This window comes from Chenopodium quinoa, unplaced genomic scaffold (assembly GCF_001683475.1).
Source record: "Chenopodium quinoa cultivar QQ74 unplaced genomic scaffold, ASM168347v1, whole genome shotgun sequence".
NCBI classification, from domain to species: Eukaryota; Viridiplantae; Streptophyta; class Magnoliopsida; order Caryophyllales; family Amaranthaceae; genus Chenopodium; species Chenopodium quinoa.
In genome coordinates this window covers 281818-300939 of record NW_018744729.1, presented here as the reverse complement: position 1 = coordinate 300939, position 19122 = coordinate 281818, and the positions used below count along the sequence as shown (strand labels likewise).

Sequence of the window (19122 nt, the reverse complement as noted above, 5' to 3'; positions counted from 1 at the left end):
TAATTACAATAGCTGCAGAAGTACCAAAAATTCGAAGATAAGATGACATATTCTATTAACAAAATTTCCTTTCTGTAGTTCCGCTTCTTGCTCAAAAATGAAGAAAGACTTGTCCGAAATCACCGGTTGGGTTTGCCAACCAAGAAAGGCATGGGAATTTTGGCATATGAAGAAAGCGACTCTTCTTTCTTCTCTTACGAGATTTCTATTATTCGATTCAGCTTGAAAAGAAAGATCAAGCCTATAAGAGCTCTTCATCATGTTCAAAAGAAGAACCTAATAGAGTGAGAAAGGGCGCGACCTATCAAAGTAAAGAGTAGTAAGGGCTAATTGAAGTCAATCTTCAAGGTATTTTGATGACATAAGGCATTGGATACCTCCTGCGTAGAAGCGGACTCCCACATAAGCACGCGAACAAGGGGCAACAACCGAAGTCAAAACAAAGTCTAAGAATTGGAAAACACATGCTCTTATTATACGTTAGACGATACCACCCCCTAACTCTTCTTTCCCCCGCAGGCGCTGCAGCTAAAGCAGGTTAGGCAGATGCCGACAACGTTGGAAAGCATGTTTCAAGTAAGTCCTAACATTTTTTATCTACGAAAGGAGTCTAGCCCCAAGGGAGTAGAAGTTTTCAAGCTGATATAAAGTATACCAAACTTTCTCAATATGGTTAGGGTTCATTAAGGTACGGCCCTGAGCCTATTCCTTTCTGCCTTTTGAACGAATCTAGAACCTCAAGATTCATTAGAAACCTTTCTTGGAAGACTCAATTCATTAGATAAGCCTAGTACATAATCACTGATAGGATCATTCCTGAAATTCACAAATAAATGAATGGGAACTTTGAAGCAAGTTGATCCTAGAAGACTAACCTCGTAGCTCACTTAGATCAATCAGTTCAAGCATTTACAAACCCACCTTCCTTCTGTGTTCAGGACGGAGACTCTTTCTGCCTTTGTCGAACTGCCTTGACGCCATGGCAGGCTTTGACCAGCTTTCCTTCGCTTACCGGAGAGCAGATTCTTTATTACTGACTTTTCGCGGTTGATCGCACAAAGGAGTCGGTCCTTGTGAGGAGGAGGACTCTTCTCTTGCTGTAAAAAGTGCTTACTCATGGTCAATCATCCACTCTTGAATGAAAGGCGGGTTTTAGAGAATCAAAGTAGCAATTTTAGCTTCTTGACTTTAGAAGATCCCGAGTGGACTAGTCTTCTCGAAGGTCTTTCGCTGAACCCTCTTCGAAAGCGGATTTTTCTGCTTATTCAATGGATTCTGAAACTGCATTTGAGGAAGCAGACTGGCCTGATTCCATTTAAACTAGTCTACCTCTGGGAAGGTTTATTCGCCGGAGTTGTGTGCCATGTTAAGGATTGTGCGTCTTTCGGCAACACCATTTTGTTGAGGTGAATATGGTGCGGTCAAAGGACGACGAATACCATAAAGATAGAGAACCAATTGGACTGAGCGAGGGGATGGTTCTTATTAGAAATAAAGCATTGGTACCGTACTGGCTTGGCTTCGCTATCGCTCCTATGTAGTGGTCGGCCTTCTAGAAGCTTTGCCAGACTTTCAAGAGAATCGAGGGTGAGGGCTTTTATTCGGCTTTACTTAGACCACCCCTTCGGGGGGAAGTATCCGCTCTCTTTCTAACTAGAACAACCGAGCTCAGTAGCTTCCAACACCTTAACGACAAGCAAGGAAGCAGAACCTATAACAGCTTCTTCTCCTACAACATAATATTCTCCGTTTACATTTATTCCTCCTACTCCAACAAGGGCTTTCCTCACAGCTTCACAAGATTGCTACGGATCCTGATCCTGCTTCCTTATCTTATTGCACACTTTCAGCAACCCTAAGAGCTACCAGAAGGACAAGCCTATAACAAAGGAAATTTTCTTCGGCTACGAAAACATGGACTAAGCTTTGCTTATGACCACGCTTGTTGTTGACCATTACTATACAACCTAAGAACAAGCTTGTAGGAGATAGCTGCAGAGGAGGATAGTCTCTTTAAACAAAGCCACACCGAAGAGCTACGCAGATTGGACCGCTTCGCCCCTTTACCATAGACCTCCCTTTATATGAGCACGCAAGAGGTTTTAAGACGCTCGACCATAGGGAGAGGAAGGACTGGTTGGTTCTTCGATGAACCTGAAGAAGAAATGCTTTTTAGTCCCCCTTTGTAAGTGAAGGAAAAGTAGTTCCGGTGAGCAGTTCAGTAAGGAATCGATTCGATGAAAGAAAAGCGTTTTAGGGTAGTCGCTAGTAAGGGGAAACGAACGTGAGTCTTATACAGGATGGCTCGATAAAGAGGAAGGATTTATAACTGCCAAAAATATGATGAATTAGGAACGATGTCGGGGAATCGATCAAAGTCTGGTTGAAGGACCCACGGGGCGGTAACTAGCCCTTAAGGTAAGGAAGGGAGGCCTTGAGTTGAGCTTTTCCACCTAGCCAAAGCCAACCTTCTTTCTTTGATATTCTAGCTCGTGGGGAAAAAAGTCCTTTGATCCTATCGATTCTAGTTCTATACCCATTTCCCCTCCTTTAATGGCTTACTACCCATGAAAGGGACTTTTCTTCTGTTTAAGAGGATTCCTATACCCTGGAACTTTACCTATACCGCCCACTAACCATATGGTAAACCGAAGGATATTCTGCTTCCTTCCAAGCCCACTAGAAAGAGAGTCAAAATGCCTTCTTCTTACTATCTATTCAAAGTATATTCTCAATCGGCGAAGTCTCGCTGTATTGAAAGCGGTAGACTGGTGCTTTTATCCAGTGAAGCACGAGAGCCCCCCTTCTCAGGCATTCACTAGTTGGCTAAACGAAAGCCAAAGAAGTCGGGTATCTCCTTCAGGCGGGATGTAATGAATCCACTGTATAATATAGTAAGCCCATCTCTGGATTCTGTCTTTCAATGAAAGATTTGAATATATCAATCTCATCGATCGAATCACTTTTTAGAGAAAGACGAGATAGACGTCTAAGTCATACAAGTAAAAAGATCTAGTCAAGGATTGCATCAACCAGATGTTGAGAATGTGGCTAGCTGGATAAATGTGGAAACAAATTTGTTAAACAGCTAGTCCTCTATCTATTCAAACTTGAAACAATTGGTACCATCCTTATGGGTTTTAGGCAATTCATGCTCGATATCCTATACGACGCTTTAGCACATTATGTCGTATTGGAGGTGCCAGATAGAGGGTTCTTTGGACACTAAAATGCGGCTGCCAAAGCAAGCAATGGAGCTTTGGTTAGGTCGTGGTCTTCCCTCATTCCCGAGTCGCATTAGCACAAGCCACGAGCGAGCAGCAGGTTCGCGATTTCCAAGTTCTCCTTCTTTATTATAAGTCAAAGCCCTAGAGCACGGAACTCTAAATCCCTACCTTTTCACTTTGCTCCTCTCAGGGATACCGATCCTCATACTGGGTAGAGGTATTGGTATTGGGCATATCTATGTGACTCTTTGACCTGGTTATCACTGCTATTTCTCCGGTTGGATTAAAAAAAAAGGAAAAATGAAATTTCCAAGCCCGGTAGTACTTACTCAAGTAGAAGAATTGGATGAGAAAGCTGCCGGGGCGATCTATCTATCCCAGAGTTGGGAATTCTTGAAGGTAGTCCAGCGCTTTTATGGAAATCCGGAGTACGGTCAGACGTCTTTATGAACTAGCCTTGTTTGCTTCCTCTCTGTTCCGGATGTCCATCCAATCTCTGATTCCAGTCCATAACTTCCTTGAGTATAGCTCCTGTTGTTCTTCTCTGGCTAGGAAGTCACTTATATGGCCATCTTTCTTAAGCCTCAGGGTGTGTTAAAGGAATCTCATTAATGTGTATCATCAACAGCGCACTCTATCTTACTTTATTCAAGGCTATAGCTAGGGAATTCCACTCCTAATATACGAACTTTACCTTTGATAGAATAGGCTGCTGAGAATCAACAGCTGGTGGAAGGTTTGATGAAAAGAAGACGATTTGGCATGTAGAATAGGTATAGCATGACTTCTTTCAACTATTAGTCGTAATAGTGATAGAATGAGTTGTATATTTTCAGCTCGAAAATAGGATAATTGATAAAGCAAAGGCTTCGACTAGCGAAGTTCAAAGTGAGTGAGGTTTTGCCCCACAAATGACATTCCATGGGAATGATATTTTCTCATTTAGCGCACTACAGCATACACTCCAATTTCTAGCTTTAAGGTGCTGCCAAACTAGAAAGTCGCAACTAAGAAAGAAAACTTTTTTTATACAGGTAATTACTCCCATATTCTCTTATGAAACGGATAGTTATCTTATAGGGTGGATCACTTCGAAAAAGCAACCTTTATCTTATATACGATAATACCAGCCACCACGTCCTTATCTATGCAATAAGGATCTCACCCTTCAAGACAGATTCGTGAACGGTCAATCTACTTAATGGAAGTTTCATTGCTGAATGACTTGTCTGCTCGACAATATAATCCAAAGATGAGGTAAGGTCGCTAACCTTCTTTCGTCCGGGTCGTAATGAAATGTTTTTTCGTATATAAAGCTCTTTCTTTTTACCTCATTCACTACGAGGAGACCCCTTCTTCCTAACTTTCTCTTTGTGGAAATTGCCCCTAGGGGATCAATCTTTATTGAGGGCGGACTATGTCTCGCGTCCAGTCGGACAGCTGGTAAGGAGATCGAGGGGATGTGTAAGCGGGTGGAGAACCATTCGTATAGCGAGATTATGTGCTTGCAGTTGTCTTCCCATCCCCCTAACCTTTAGTCGGATTCTCAAAGGTGCACTTGCTTTTCCTGGAGTGATTCGATTGAGTTCTTTCCTTCTCTGTGGGTTTGACTCACTTTCGTAGTCTCTCATTCCATTCCTCCCTATCCTATCGTAGTCCATTTTGTATGAAAAGGAGTCCCGTAACCTTCTAATCGGAGAAGGCGCATTTCCTTCTTACTTTACTTTCTTTATGCTTTTTAAACTTTAAGAGCTTTTCTACGCACACGGCGTAGCGAGTGGCCAGCTTCCGCACAATCTGACAGTAAATAGAAAAGGCATACTATGGAATGATGTTGGAGGAAGTTCTTAATATTGCAGGATTCCTCGCCTCATATTCTTTCTTGATTTAAAGCCAGAACCCTAGATGCAACGAATCGCCTTTGCTAGTCTTTTCGCTTTCTTTAAGGGATTGATCCTCCTCAGTTCTATAACGACAAGTTGAAGAGTCAATCTTTAGGTTAGTTCTTCTCTTATCTTTTAGGATATAAGAAACTACTTACTTTATTAGATTCGCGTGGAATGTAATTCAAAAAATGCGACTTAATTAGAAAAACATAAGAAAAAAAAGTTCTGTTAGGTTCTTAGCTGCTTTTCGTCTCCTTCGCCTCTTTCATTTTAAAAAGTTTTCTTTTACTTTAGCTTTTCGTCTCCTTAATAGCTGGAAGTTCTCCAAAAGTGTGAAAAGCTGGAGGACTTTGTACCATCCATTCCAGTGTGGTTGAATTCTCTTCAACAGCCCAAGGACTTGGAGCACATCTTTTGTTCTTTCCACTGCTTAAAGTGATTGTTACGACTACGAAGAAACAACAAATCCCAACTACAGAGATATAAGAACCAAAACTGCTAAGGGCATTCCATCCTGCGTAAGCATCTGGATAATCGGGAATGCGACGTGGCATACCCGAAAGCCCTAAAAAATGCATGGGGAAGAAGGTAAGATTAACCCCGAAAAAAGTGATCCAAAAATGGATTTGACCTAAAGTTTCAGGGTATGTTCGACCAAAGATTTTTCCCACCCAATAGTAAAATCCTGCAAATAAAGCAAAAACGGCTCCCATAGAAAGTACATAATGGAAATGTGCAACCACATAATAAGTGTCATGTAGAGCAATGTCTAGCCCAGAATTAGCCAGGACTATTCCCGTGAGTCCCCCTACGGTGAATAAAAAGATGAACCCCACTGCAAATAACATGGGTGTTTTGTATTGTATAGAACCCCCCCACATGGTAGCGATCCAACTAAAGATTTTAATTCCAGTGGGGACCGCTATGATCATGGTAGCTGCGGTGAAGTAAGCACGGGTATCAACGTCTAAGCCCACAGTAAACATATGATGAGCCCAAACAAGAAATCCAAGAACACCTATACTGATCATGGCATAAACCATGCCTAGATACCCGAAGACCGGTTTTCCGGAAAAAGTAGAAACGATATGACTTATGATACCGAATCCAGGCAGAATGAGAATATAGACCTCTGGATGACCGAAAAACCAAAAAAGATGCTGATATAATATGGGGTCTCCCCCCCCAGCGGGATCAAAAAAGGTTGTATTAAAGTTTCGATCGGTTAATAACATGGTAATTGCCCCCGCCAGTACCGGAAGTGATAATAAAAGTAGGAATGCTGTTACTAAAACGGACCACACAAATAAGGGTAATCTATGCATAGTCATTCCGGGTCCACGCATGTTGAAGATAGTTGTTATAAAATTGATAGAACCTAAAATGGATGAAACACCAGATAGATGAAGACTAAAAATTGCTAAATCAACAGCTCCTCCAGAATGGCTGGTAATACCACTTAAAGGCGGATAGACCGTCCACCCAGTCCCGCTACCCACTTCTACTAAGGCTGAGCTTAATAGGAGCAAGAGACTTGGGGGTAACAACCAGAATGAAATATTATTTAATCGTGGAAATGCCATGTCAGGTGCACCTATCAGAATTGGAACAAACCAATTCCCAAATCCGCCTATCATCGCAGGCATAACCATAAAAAAGATCATTAAAAAAGCGTGAGCCGTTATTAAAACATTATAAAGTTGATGATTTCCACCAAGAATTTGGTCGCCGGGTCGTGCTAATTCCATACGAATCAGTACTGAAAAGCATGTGCCCATCACTCCAGCAATGGCACCGAAGATGAAATAGAGAGTCCCTATATCCTTGTGGTTAGTAGAGAACAGCCATCGAACCAGATTTGTCATAAAAAAAGAGAGATTTTTTCCTTTACTGTTCGGACAGACACATCGGAAACGGGCCTACCCCGAAGATACTTGGAAAGCGTCCCGGTGTCCTCTGAACTGAGTTTTACGTGAAAAAACTTAAGTTAAGTGAGGTTTTGCCCCACAAATGACATTCCATGGGAATTAGAACTCCCTTAATACTCCCTAAAACACATAGTGGATAAGATCCAGGAAATTACTAAGCTCCTGCCAGCCCCAGCTGGCAGTGCCATGTAACACGGTATCACAATACATGTCCGTTAGAAAGGAGGGTATCATACCCGCGTCTCCGAATGATGCCTGAACAAGGTCAGGCATCCGCCATTCCGGGGGTAATACCCGTCCAGTTGTCCGCAATAACAGGTCGTACTCCTCACACAGACTCTGCAATAAAACCGGAACGTCCGGTGGCGCACTCTGGGCGTCGGACGCTGTTGAGGAAACCGGGGAATTCGAAGAAGGGAAGGAAGTAAAAGATCGATTCATTATAAAATCGATATCGCTCCACGTTGGTTGCTCATAAAGAACGATTTTATTCATAACAGTGGTCGATTTTGAATGATTCTTTCTAGACAGCTTAACGGAACTCCGTCAAGCCTCTAGAATTCGTTGGTTTGGTGGTGAAAATTCCATTTTGGAAAATCGCTGGTTTTTCCAACGAACTACGTGGGAACATGGGTACTGAAAAGGAAAGTCATGGGAGTTTTTGGCATATGAAGAAAGCGACTCTTCTTTCTTCTCTTACGAGATTTCTATTATTCGATTCAGCTTGAAAAGAAAGATCAAGCCGATAGTCCTATTCTTTCTATTTAGCGACTTCCTTCTTACCTTAGCAAAAGGACCGATAGCAGCAAGATCTACTGATAAGGAAGTGAAGAACAAGCATAAGAAGGATAAGCTACCGCGCACCCGTCTTCTTGTTCAAAGACTTAGGTTTCTGAATCTTCTTCGTTCCTTTCCCGCGACAGCACATAGAGCAACACATAGGTTCTATCTCGGTCTCAATCAACAGCATGAATAACGATCGTTTCTTTGCTTCGATACAGTAACAAAAAAGAAGAAAACGAGTCCCGCCTACTATACGTCGGTCTTCAATCCTGCGTCTATACTAGTTCAGTCTTCGCCCCGTCGCCTATACTAGGCGTTATTTCGGTCTTCGATACTGAGTCGTCTTACTTAGTTATTCAGCTCTGCTCCACTGGGTCTAGCGACCCAGCTCTAAAGACCCTGCAGGAGTGGATACAGAAACAATAGCTATCTTCGAACCTAGTGTAAAGCATAAGGCTGTTTACTTGCTTACTTTCTTACTTTAACGAGTAAGGTGAGATCCTTTATCAATGCATTTCTTTCGAGATGCGAATCATAACCTAGTAAAGATATGCCCCTTGGGTTCGACTTTCCTTTCTTATATTAAGAAATTCTATAGTTATAGGGAGGCTAGACATTCGCGGGGGGTTTTCCCGGTCTTCTGAACTGGAATAAGAATAAGTCTTTCTCGAGTAACTGAGACTCTTAGTGGTGCGGAGTAAGCTATAAAGTTGCTGTCCGAAAAAAACCGATAGAAGAAGGTAAGCTGAGTTCGCGGCATATTACCTATTCCGCTTCTAGTCCTCTTCTAGGCTATCTTTAAGCAAAGAGAACGCCCTACACAGCTTTTCTCTATTCCCTCGGATCACAATTTATTGCTTCTATTAAGAGATGGGATAGAGGCTTGCATGCCGGCTAGAGATTGTTCCGGAAAGCAGGAGTCAAGATGTAGTAACACCCTGATAATAGAACTCAGACTCTTTATCAACCAGGGGAGAATTCCCCGTTCGTTCTTGAAGAAGAGTCAGTTCCGAGTGCCAGGAGTGGGATCCCCTAGCAACAGTTCACCACTTTCCCAAAGAACCGGGTGAAGACAGCAGAAAGAGCTCACTTCTCTGAGAAAAGATGGTTTCAATCTGGAGTTGACTATAGTTTTTTAATATCCTACTACCCTTCCTGCCTTTTTCTGAAAGCCAGTGTCAGGAAACATAGGCAACCTGGTACTCTGATATCTCTGGTTTAGGTGAAAGGGCTGGTCCGTGAGCATACTTCAAAGCATCTATTGATGGTCGAAATTCATCATCTTCCAGGGGGTGATCTCCTTGTAGCATCTCTTCCAAGAGCAAAATCTTCTTCGTCTGAGAGAGCTGATTCGGCAACAGAAGAAGGGAATACGGGCTCAGAGCTAAGCAGAGAAGGAGGAACGGAGAAAGGCTGATAAAGGGCGGGTCGAGCTGAATGAAATCCGGGTGGTGTTAATTGAGTTACCGCCTTTTCCACTTCCAAAACCCGCAATCCCTAACTAAGAAAGGGGAATTCAAAGGCTGGTGTCTCGTATTATAGAAGAGTTGTGTGACCAGGGCAAAGATCACCACTAGCCCTACTAATGTTCACTCTTATTTGGGCAAAGCCTAAACTGTTGTACTCCTAGTAGTTTAGTTCACTCACTCGCTTTCCAACTCTTTACTGTGACTTTCATCTTACAACCCCGGAAGACGGAATCATTCAAGACTCTTTCAAGATTGACTGAGTCAAACCTCAACTTGAGTGTATAGCAGACCAGGAAGGACTTCATTAAACGGCCCTGAGGAAGACGCGTGCTAAGCAAGCCTGTTTCCTTGACCTTGTAGCGAACTTCTTTGAGGGATCAGTCTCCGCCCATAAGGGTCGAGGGTTCTTTCTCCCTCCATTACATTCTTCGCTCTATATCAATCATTTCTTTTGGTATATGTAGTACTCTTGTCTTCTTATTTCGCTATCTCTCAATTATAGCATACCATTGATTCTGATTACTCTTTGCTTAAGAACATCCAAGAAAAGATATTACTTCTCGCTTCGCTCTAGTAAAAAATTAACATGCTAAAATCAATAGGCCATACGGTTCATGCTTACCGAAGACAATCATTCCTTCTTTATCATTGCATGGAGACTGGGGAGTCCGATGCGCGAACCTTTGGAGGACAGGTACGAGGGCTTCAGGAGAAAAGAGTATGAACCGCTTGGTTACTTATCAAAGCTCTTTCCCTCTCTCATTCCACTTTCGGTGGCAACGACTCTTCGAAGAAAGACACTTGTCACTGCTGATGGTCTAACTAAGGAAATGTGCGTATCAGTTTACCTGTATGCGAAGGAAGTCAAGAGACTATATATAAGGCGTCAGGGGCTTTGTTCCTTAGCATATACTATATGGCGCTCTTCAAACCTTGCATTGTATTGCAAGCAAGCTCTCTTTAGATTGCCTAACCTTCCTCTTCATTGCTGGACTGAGGATTCCTTGAGTAGAGTTGGTAGTACTCTAGGTGTGCCTCTCTTTGCAGATGCCTGTACTTCTCAACAGCTTAGGATCTCCTTTGCTAGACTCCTGATTGAAATGGACATCACTCAGCCTCTACCTACTGAAATTCAGGTTGAAGATGCTTCTGGTAATAACTATACTCAGCCTGTTGTGTATGAATGGAAGCCACCATTCTGTGCTTCAGGCAATAAGGTTGGGCATAATTGTTCACAAGCTCAAAAATCGAAACCTTCTAAAGCTAAGACAGTTCTGAAGTTCCTACTACTGAGCCTAGTGTTCCCGTTGTTACTACTGGTCCTGCCTCTACTACTACAGTGCCTCCTTTGCCTGTTGTGGCCACTCCAGCTCAACCTGTCCCTCAAGTGTCCTCTGATGATGATGGGGGATGGAAAGTGGTGACTAGAAGGTCTAGAGAAGTGGCAAGGAGAGTGATTTGTAACAACAAAGCTAGCCCCAAAAGCTTATTTATATGCTGGCTTGCTTTGAGTAACAGGCTGTATACAAAGGATAGGATGCTGAAGTGGGGATTGCCATGTTCAGCTGACTGTGTTCTCTGTGATCAAGGATAAGAAACTGTGGCTCATCTGTTCTTTGAATGTGGATTTTCTAAGCAGGTGTGGAGTCAAATTCTTACACTCATGCGGATTCATAGGCCTGTGTTACAGTGGAAATCCTGATCGTGGTGGAGCCTAGAGTGAGCGGACAGAAGGCAAGCAAGATTCTTAAAAGACTAGGATTTACCAATTGGATCAGAGTCGAAGCTTTGGGGTTCTCCGGTGGTATTTGCTTGCTTTGGCGCAATTCCGAGTTCGATGCCGACTATGTTTATTCGAATCCTCAACTTCTTCACTGCTTAGTGACGAAGAGGAAGACAAGAGAGTCGGTGCTCGTCACTGGTGTGTATGGGGAAACTAATCCTTCGGGGCGCATGGCTCTATGGGATTCTCTGAAGACGATTTCCGGAAGTATTAATGGACCGTGGCTTGTCATGGGGGATTTTAACATATACTTGTCTCCAGAAGAAAAAAGTAGGGGTGCTACACCAAGTACTCAATCGATGGGGGCTCTCAAAGATTGCATCATCGACGCGAATCTCTTTGACCTTGACTGTGTTGGCGATAGGTTCACCCGGGAGAAAGAAGGGGTCAAAGAACGCTTGGATTGGGCTTTTTGTAACCAATCTTGGGCAGCTAAGTTCCCCCGGATTCAGGCTTGGAATTTTTTGAAGTACGGTTCGGATCACAACTACAGAAGGGCCAAGAAGAGCATGAGATGCACTTAGGACGATGTCGTGTACATGGTGGAAGACACCCGACGGGAAGCCATGGAAGAAGAAGAACTGAATGAAGGAGAGTTACTGAGCTAAGCTCACTGACCAGCCTGATCAGGAAAGAACCCAGGACCTCAACCCCGTGGAGATCCAGAAGTACTTTCTTGATGATGAAGATCCTATTGAAGCAGAAGAGAGTATCAAACCCGCTGATCCTGAGGAAGAGGGTATCACTGTTGTCATGACTAAAGGTGGCAAGATTTCCATTCCTAGTTTTTCTTTCTCTAAGAAAACCTAGTCATGTTCACTAGAAAGGAGGACAATGAATACACTCTCACTGGAGGTCCGTGGCTCATATATGACCACTACCTGACAGTTTGACAATACAATGGGAACCAGACTTTGATCCAAAGCCAGCAAGCATCAATACTGTAGCAGCATGGCTAAGGATCCCGCACTGCCCTATGGAGTATTATGATGAAGAAAGCCTCTCCTTCATTGGCAACAGCCTTGGAAGAACGATAAAGGTTTACCTCAAGACCGCCACTCAAGCCAGAGGTCTTTTCGATAGAATTTGTCATTAACTGAATCAATACTTCGGCAGGACTCAGACTCCTACCGCGGGACGTAGCTTCACAACACCCAAACCCTCTATGCGCTCTCTGGTAGCGCGAATGCGCGCTTCTTTCCTTGCGGGATCTATTGTTGTTCTAACACTTATCAAAAGGAAGTTTAGCACCCTACGGTGTTCTTGAATTTCATTTTGCAGTTGCCCCATTTCGGCAGCAATTGCAGAAAGCCTGTTTGCAGCATTCATAGCCATACGTGCTAGTACTCAATTTCTTCGCTTCCTTTGCTCGAACGAAAGACCTCGATGCGAAAGAGCTAGATCAGTAGTTTATCTGGGACGACTTACTTTCTTCTCTTTGACTATAGATGGGAGTCAGCATCTAGGTTACTACACTGAAAGCCTAATAGTAGGTATAAATAGCCTAATTCATATCCTTTTTCTAACGTCCTACCTCCAGGCGCATAGGAGCTAGTTTTCCAACCGTGGAACAATATCTTACACTTAGATTCCACCATAGTGCTAGATTCACTAGGCCTTCCCTCCACTTCTAGCACTTCACGGATTCCATCGTAGTGGATAGAAATAGAATAAGGGGCTTTGAAGTTTAAGCTAAGCTATTTAGAGAAAGACCGGAAGATATAGGCCAAAGAAACTTAGGCAAGCTAGTTATCGAGAATCCATGTTCAACTATAGAAATGAAAGAAAGGCGTCTTCTAAGACCCGGAACTACCAGCACGGATCAAGCTCCTACTCTTGTGCGCTACCAAATCTTGTAGCAATAGGAAGTCAGGGAGGGGGAGTTCTAATTGAATGTATCAAGCTTAGAGCATCTCTTTCTTGCTTTTCAGTCTTTGATCGGAGTCTCCGAGATCTGAAGCTGCGGTTAGAAAAGGAGGTTCCACTCTTTAAAAGTCGCTGCTTTTCCGCTTTCCTGTTGAAGCTTATGTTGTTGCAGTTAAACCTCTAAGAGAAGAGGATGGCAACGAATACCGATAAGCAAGTAGACAAGTGGATTGATTGGATTGGAGGTGAAAAAGAAGAATGTAAGAAAGACCGAGGCCTCGGACTCTCTAGACTCCTCTGGTCTCTATCGACCGAGTGAACATGCCCACTACTTTCTACCCCGTTGTCCCTTCTGATATTTCAATTACAAGTAGAGCCTACCTAAAGCAATGAATTGACCCGTTGACGGACAACTTTCTCCTTCGCCGGTTGTTTCGAGAGCTAAGCTAATTCGCTTCTTGTTCTGTAGCTAGAGCTGGGAAAATCCCTCGGCGAGGCATAAAAAATAAGGAGAATCTTCCTCATCTTTGAAGTGGGAATGCTCAAATAGAGAGTCAAAATCATAATATGTGAAAGCTTGCCCGATTGAATACAAAGTTGAACTGAACGAACTGCTTTCCTTAAACCCTCGTAAGGTATTTCTATCACTCGTTACGCCGAATCAATCAACAAGCAACCAAAATGATCTATCTTCAAGGCTTCAGGCAGGCTGCGAAGGCGCTGATACGATTGAACCCGAAGCAAAGGCCGCTACAATGACCTCAAGGATAGTTGTCTTATTCTTTTGTTTTGGGGGTAGGGATATTCCACCAACTAACTTCACCTGAGGAATGAATGCAAGACTAGCGGACTTAGCCTATGGTGCTAAACCTGAAAGAACAGAAACTCCATCTTCAGCCCTTATCCCGAGTAGAGGAGAAGGGGATTACTTCGCTGCGAAAGAGAAGGTGCACTAACAGCCGGCTTAGACCACTATCCATCATAAAGGAATTGTTTTGTTGGGGTAACAAAAACTCACGTTCTGGGGTCGAGGTAAGCCGCATTCGTAGTCTCTCATTCCTTCTTCTCCCTTCGATACTTATTTCAGATGGAGCCACACGAGGACCAGAAGACTCTAACGCTCTAGAAAGCCAAAGCCCTTACGGCTTGAATTCCTGATTCTGATTGAGAGACTGGCTACTTTCCTTGTGGAAGAATCGGCTCCTTCTTTCAGAGACCGATTAGCACAAGGACGCCACCACAGGTTCAGGATTCCTTCCAAACCTCTTTCTTCTTCTCCTTCGGGCCCTCGATTCTTTTAGAATAGGGCTACGGTCGGAGCAAGCAGAAATTCCAAAGAAGACAGCGAAAGAAGAAGAGTCTAAGCTATGATCGGAATCATCATCAGATGCTAGTAGTTAGGAAGCTTCTAGCTAAGTAGCTAATGAGCCTCTGGAGTGTGAGCTAATTAGGTCCTTTCTCTTTAAGTGTCATAACATTTATTAGAAGGTCAATTTTTAGTAATTGTTATGAATATACTCAATGTTCGTAAAGATGAAGATGTTAATTCTGATTACAAGGATGGCTCCAAGCGCATTCTACGTGGTGGAGATGTATAGTAGAAGTGGCCTTCCTGGGACAGGAGGCGAGAGTATGTATGTTCACATTTATCAAGGAGCATTGATGTAGTCGAAAGCTTTCTCTGGCAATCACAAGGATCAAGGCGAACCGCTTGCTGTATTTCCTGCTCTTTAAGCAGTTACTTACTTTGCTCGCCTACTCTTTAATGATAAGTGAATCTCGCATATCCAGAATCTCAAGAAATATAGATGCAGGAATGGAATATGAACAACAACTTCCTCGTTGGCAGATCCGATGTTCTACCTTTAAAAAAAAAGTACTAAAACTAGCTTTCCTCATCAATGCTTTAGGTAACAGATAGGCGAACAGATAAGGAAGAAGGTTGAGTGGGGTCTGTCGAGTTGGTGACTCTAGTTCCTCTCCCTTAATTCACTCCTCTGTGAGAGAAGTTTAGTTGGCGCCTTTCAGCTGTTAATTCCTTACTTTACTGTCTTACGATCAATAGGAACTGAACCAACTCTTGCTGAGTTCAACTCGTTTCGTATACTCCACTCGCTCCTTCAAGACCAGTTTGACTCTAGGTTGGAGCTGCTACTAGTAGTAGAGGAATAGAAAGTACTTCCTCTTAGAGCTACTTCCTTTCATTCCTCTCTCTTATGGGGGAGCTCCTTCTGACCTTTCAAATTGCCTTTCAGAGGATAATACGGAGACTATGACTATAGGAGCCCAATCTCTTTACTTTGGTAAGGCCGAACTCTTATTAGAGCTAGATAGTTTCTTTGTTGCTCTTTGGATTTGAGATATCCACCCTGAGGGCACCAGTTGCTAGAGTTATTCTTTAGTTAAGAGTTGCTGAGTTAAGTCAGCCCGAGGAATGGTATGAATCGGCTTTTTCTAGCCGGGATATTCTCTCTCCCCTTTCCCTTGCACCTCTAGCCTAAACCCTATCCTTAGCATTAGCAGCCGAGTCCTTCATCCCTGTCGACTTAGGTAACCTTCTATCCCTTTGATCTAGGTCTATAGACCCAAAGCCCCTACTTTGTTGGTTGATATTCCTCTCCCTAAGGTAGGAGCACTACTTAAAAGAAGAGAGTACTTATGCGTTGGCACCAGCCGCTGACTCTCTCCTTATCGGTGAGAATGAACCTCCAACCTATTGAGAGCCTCCCTTAGTCGAATTCTCAGAACGTAACCCTCAGCCAGGAGCTCCACTGATGCTACGACGTAAGGTAAAGTTCTAATAGGATAAGTCGAGCTAACAGCCTTGAATAGAAAACCAAGAGAAGGGGCACAAACTCGTTAAGTAAGAAGATGGGCCCACTGCTTTTTAACTACTCAAAGGGATACGGTTGATCACTCATAGAGCACAAAATCCGGATCGGGGGAGAGAGTTAAGTCAAAGAAAAGTAGAATCCAATGGGTCTAGTTAGCGCTCTAACCTCACTCACAAGCAGGAAAGCTCCAAACACCCTCTTCCGACGGTCGAGCAGCATGAGAAAGATAGAAGCAAATCCTTTCCCGACCTCTAAGGTCAAGCTTTGTGCCTTTCATCTTACGCTACTTCGGGCTTACTTGCCTTGGTCTCTGTTAAAGGCCCTATTTATTATATATCTTATATAGGGCTTTCTAAATTCTTATTATACCTATTTCATGGCCTGCTTCATATCTTGCCGCCCTTGCTTTCTGGCGGAAGGCGAGGAGCTTGCGATGTCCTACGTAAGAAGGGGCTTAACCAGAGGCAAAGAAAGAGTTTCCTTTCTTTGCTATTCAGTGGCGAGCCATTCTATCCTAAATGGTTTAGATTGCTTCTTTCCCTCTTTGCTTGTGTTGTGCTTGTGTCGATTCCTATAGTGAAAAAGAAAGGAAAGACTCAAATAGGCCAACTCATTTAGTATAGTAAAACTCAACATACGACGAGGTTAGTTTACTAAAGGAAGGTGACGTACTCCTTAATCGTAGAGCTAACAAAGGATCCTGCCTGTAGCTTGTGGCTTTGTTAGTTGGCTTAATAGCTTGCTTGGTCCGATTGTTCATCTTGCTTTGCTGGTCCCGCTGCCCTTACCTACTCCAATCCCGAAACGAAAAGAGTAGTTCCCGTTCCCTATTCGTCCTGGTCCCTGTGAAAGGTCCAGTCGATGGGAAAGAATCCATGTTAAAGTCTTATTACCGAGTGCGAGCTGCTTTCTGTGGAAGGTTCGATTACGGGAAGGAAATAGAGGTCACAAGGTAAGGGACCGCTTTCCAAAAGCATAGCTTTAGCTATTACAACCCTTTTATGCGTGGAAAATGAATCAAAGCAGTTCTCCCTTACTCTAAGAAGTAAGCAAGTAGAAACTACCTCGACCTGCGGGTCTTCTAAATAAATGGTTCTTGTTTATGCTCGTATAGCATAAAAAGGATTCATTGGGGGGGCCATGAGAAATCCACTTTGTACCTTCGTATCTATAATCTAAACACTTCTCACCTCTGTGCCTTCTTTACTTCCCGGCTCAAGCAAGAGCCACAGTGACTGCAACAAGAGGAAAGCCACCTTAATCAGTCAAGCAAGTAATTTGAATAGGGATTATGAACAGGCCCTTACCTTGGCCTTAGCCGTTCGATTGATTGTTCTAAAGTCAAGCCTTTCACTTCATTGTTCAAGCTCTTGAACATGGGTTGAGTTCATACATTATGAAAGCTTTCCTATTCAAGACATACTACCAATTCCTTTGAAGCTACTACCACTACCGAAGCCGGCTTGCTTCTTTTGGTTACCGGTTGGGCTTTCTACCGATGGGAGATTAGTCAGCGGAAGACTTGCAGGCTAGCTCGTGCAATCAACGAAAAAAGCCTTCTCCATACTCTATCTTCTAAGTGAATTGGCATTACCTTAGTAAGCTAGCTTTCTAAGCTAAGCAAGCCCGGTTCTCCGGGCACTACGGTAGGACGTGGATCGATCATGACGAGAATGGACTTTTCCGTAATGTAATAGAAGAGTCACAGTCCAGTTCCCCCGGCTATCTCTTTTTTCTTACTAGTAATAATAAGAGATATGAATGAAAGCGGGTAAGGGCTTGGCTTAACCCTGTGTTCTCTCCTAATCAGGTCGGGGGCGGAGACCGGCTTCATCATTCAGTGGTAGAGTGTTCATAGAAAAGAAGGCGTCGCCCAACGAGTGGCAGATTTTGGTGGTGGATGCTAAGGCAGTTCCTTTTTTCTGGTTTCTGGAGAGAATCTCGCTCATGGAGGAAGAGTACGCGTGCTAGCGCGCTACGGCTTAGGCAGTTGATCGGATCAGATAGCCCTTCGGGCTACCGCACATAAAATTCCGATCAACAACTTGGAGGTATGGCTGAGTGGCTTAAGGCATTGGTTTGCTAAATCGACATACAAGAAGATTGTATCATGGGTTCGAATCCCATTTCCTCCGGCACGGAAGTGGAACGAGCGGGCGAAATTACGTGAGAGAAAGAACCGAACCCCTTGGTGGAGTCCAGTCCCCCGGAGGACTTAATAGCACTACTTAGTGACTAGGAGCAGAGAGCCCGTTGCGCCTTGTTTTTTTGACCGGCCTATCTTCTTTCTATAAGCAAGCTCCCTCCGGCCGGTAGGTACCTGGACGGCTCTCGGTTCTTGAGCATGTTGGGAGATTAGGCGGCAGTTGAAAGAGCTGCTCGAAAGCTTTACGAACAAGCGAAAAGGCCCTTAACTGAAACTTAAAGGGCTTTTCTCTTTATTCTTACTTAAGAATAAAGTGTAGGGCGCTTTTCGATGAAGAAAACAGACTTTAGGAAAGTGGTTCAGGTAGCTCAGCTGGTTAGAGCAAAGGACTGAAAATCCTTGTGTCAGTGGTTCGAATCCACTTCTAAGCGGGCGAAGGGTCCAAAAAGGATGAGCGAGTTCGGTTCGAGTCTTGATCGATCGGGTAGATCTATATGCTTCGGAGGGTGAAACGAGGTGTAGCGCAGTCTGGTCAGCGCATCTGTTTTGGGTACAGAGGGCCATAGGTTCGAATCCTGTCACCTTGATGTGATGGGCTGATGTGCACAGACCCGTAGGCTATAAGGCTGACGAAAAAAAGCACATTTTTCATTAATGGTAAAAGATGATTAGACTTCTTTCTTAACTTTCTAGGGCTCTCGGTGTTTGTGACTTATTTCTTTGGTCGAGCCTTCTTCGGACGTCGATCAATCTATCACTCGCCGCTCTGTCATTGTCTGATTTTTGGTTGTTTGATCACACTCGAAATTATGTATTTACTTATCGTCTTTTTGCCCTTGCTTGGTAGTTCCGTAGCTGGTTTTTTCGGACGTTTTCTAGGATCAGAAGTATTGGGTTTTCTATCGGGTAAAACTCTGATTTTACTTTTATTAGTCTTTTTTTTCTTTTGTTTTCTCTTTAGAATTGACTCTCATAGGTTAAGGGTTCGGTATGGTAAAGGGCTCTTTTTCGCGGTTTACTTGTTTCTATTTATTGTCGGAGGTATAATTCTTTTTTGTGGGCGGATATACTTACATGCTACCTTTGCGATGTGCCTCTGCTCCTTCTTGGGGGTCTTGGGGGTTCTAGGGCAGCCGCTTCCTCTTCCTTCCCCCCCTAACTCGCCAGGGGAGGATTATTCTACCATGATGGCGGAAAATC

At 43.6% G+C, this 19122-nt stretch overlaps 1 protein-coding gene and 1 non-coding gene across 2 annotated transcripts; both read left to right on the top strand.

Annotated features, from left to right (window-relative positions):
- Nucleotides 1-9964: 9964 nt before the first annotated feature.
- On the top strand, nt 9965-11600 carry LOC110703534. The gene is made up of 3 exons (XM_021881330.1): nt 9965-10502; nt 10634-10873; nt 10984-11600. The coding sequence occupies exons 1-3, from the start codon at nt 9965-9967 to the stop codon at nt 11598-11600; spliced, it is 1395 nt and encodes a 464-aa protein (XP_021737022.1).
- Nucleotides 11601-18279: 6679 nt separating this feature from the next.
- Nucleotides 18280-18353, top strand: TRNAF-GAA. The gene has a single exon. It is a non-coding gene; the product is annotated as a tRNA-Phe (tRNA).
- Nucleotides 18354-19122: the final 769 nt, after the last annotated feature.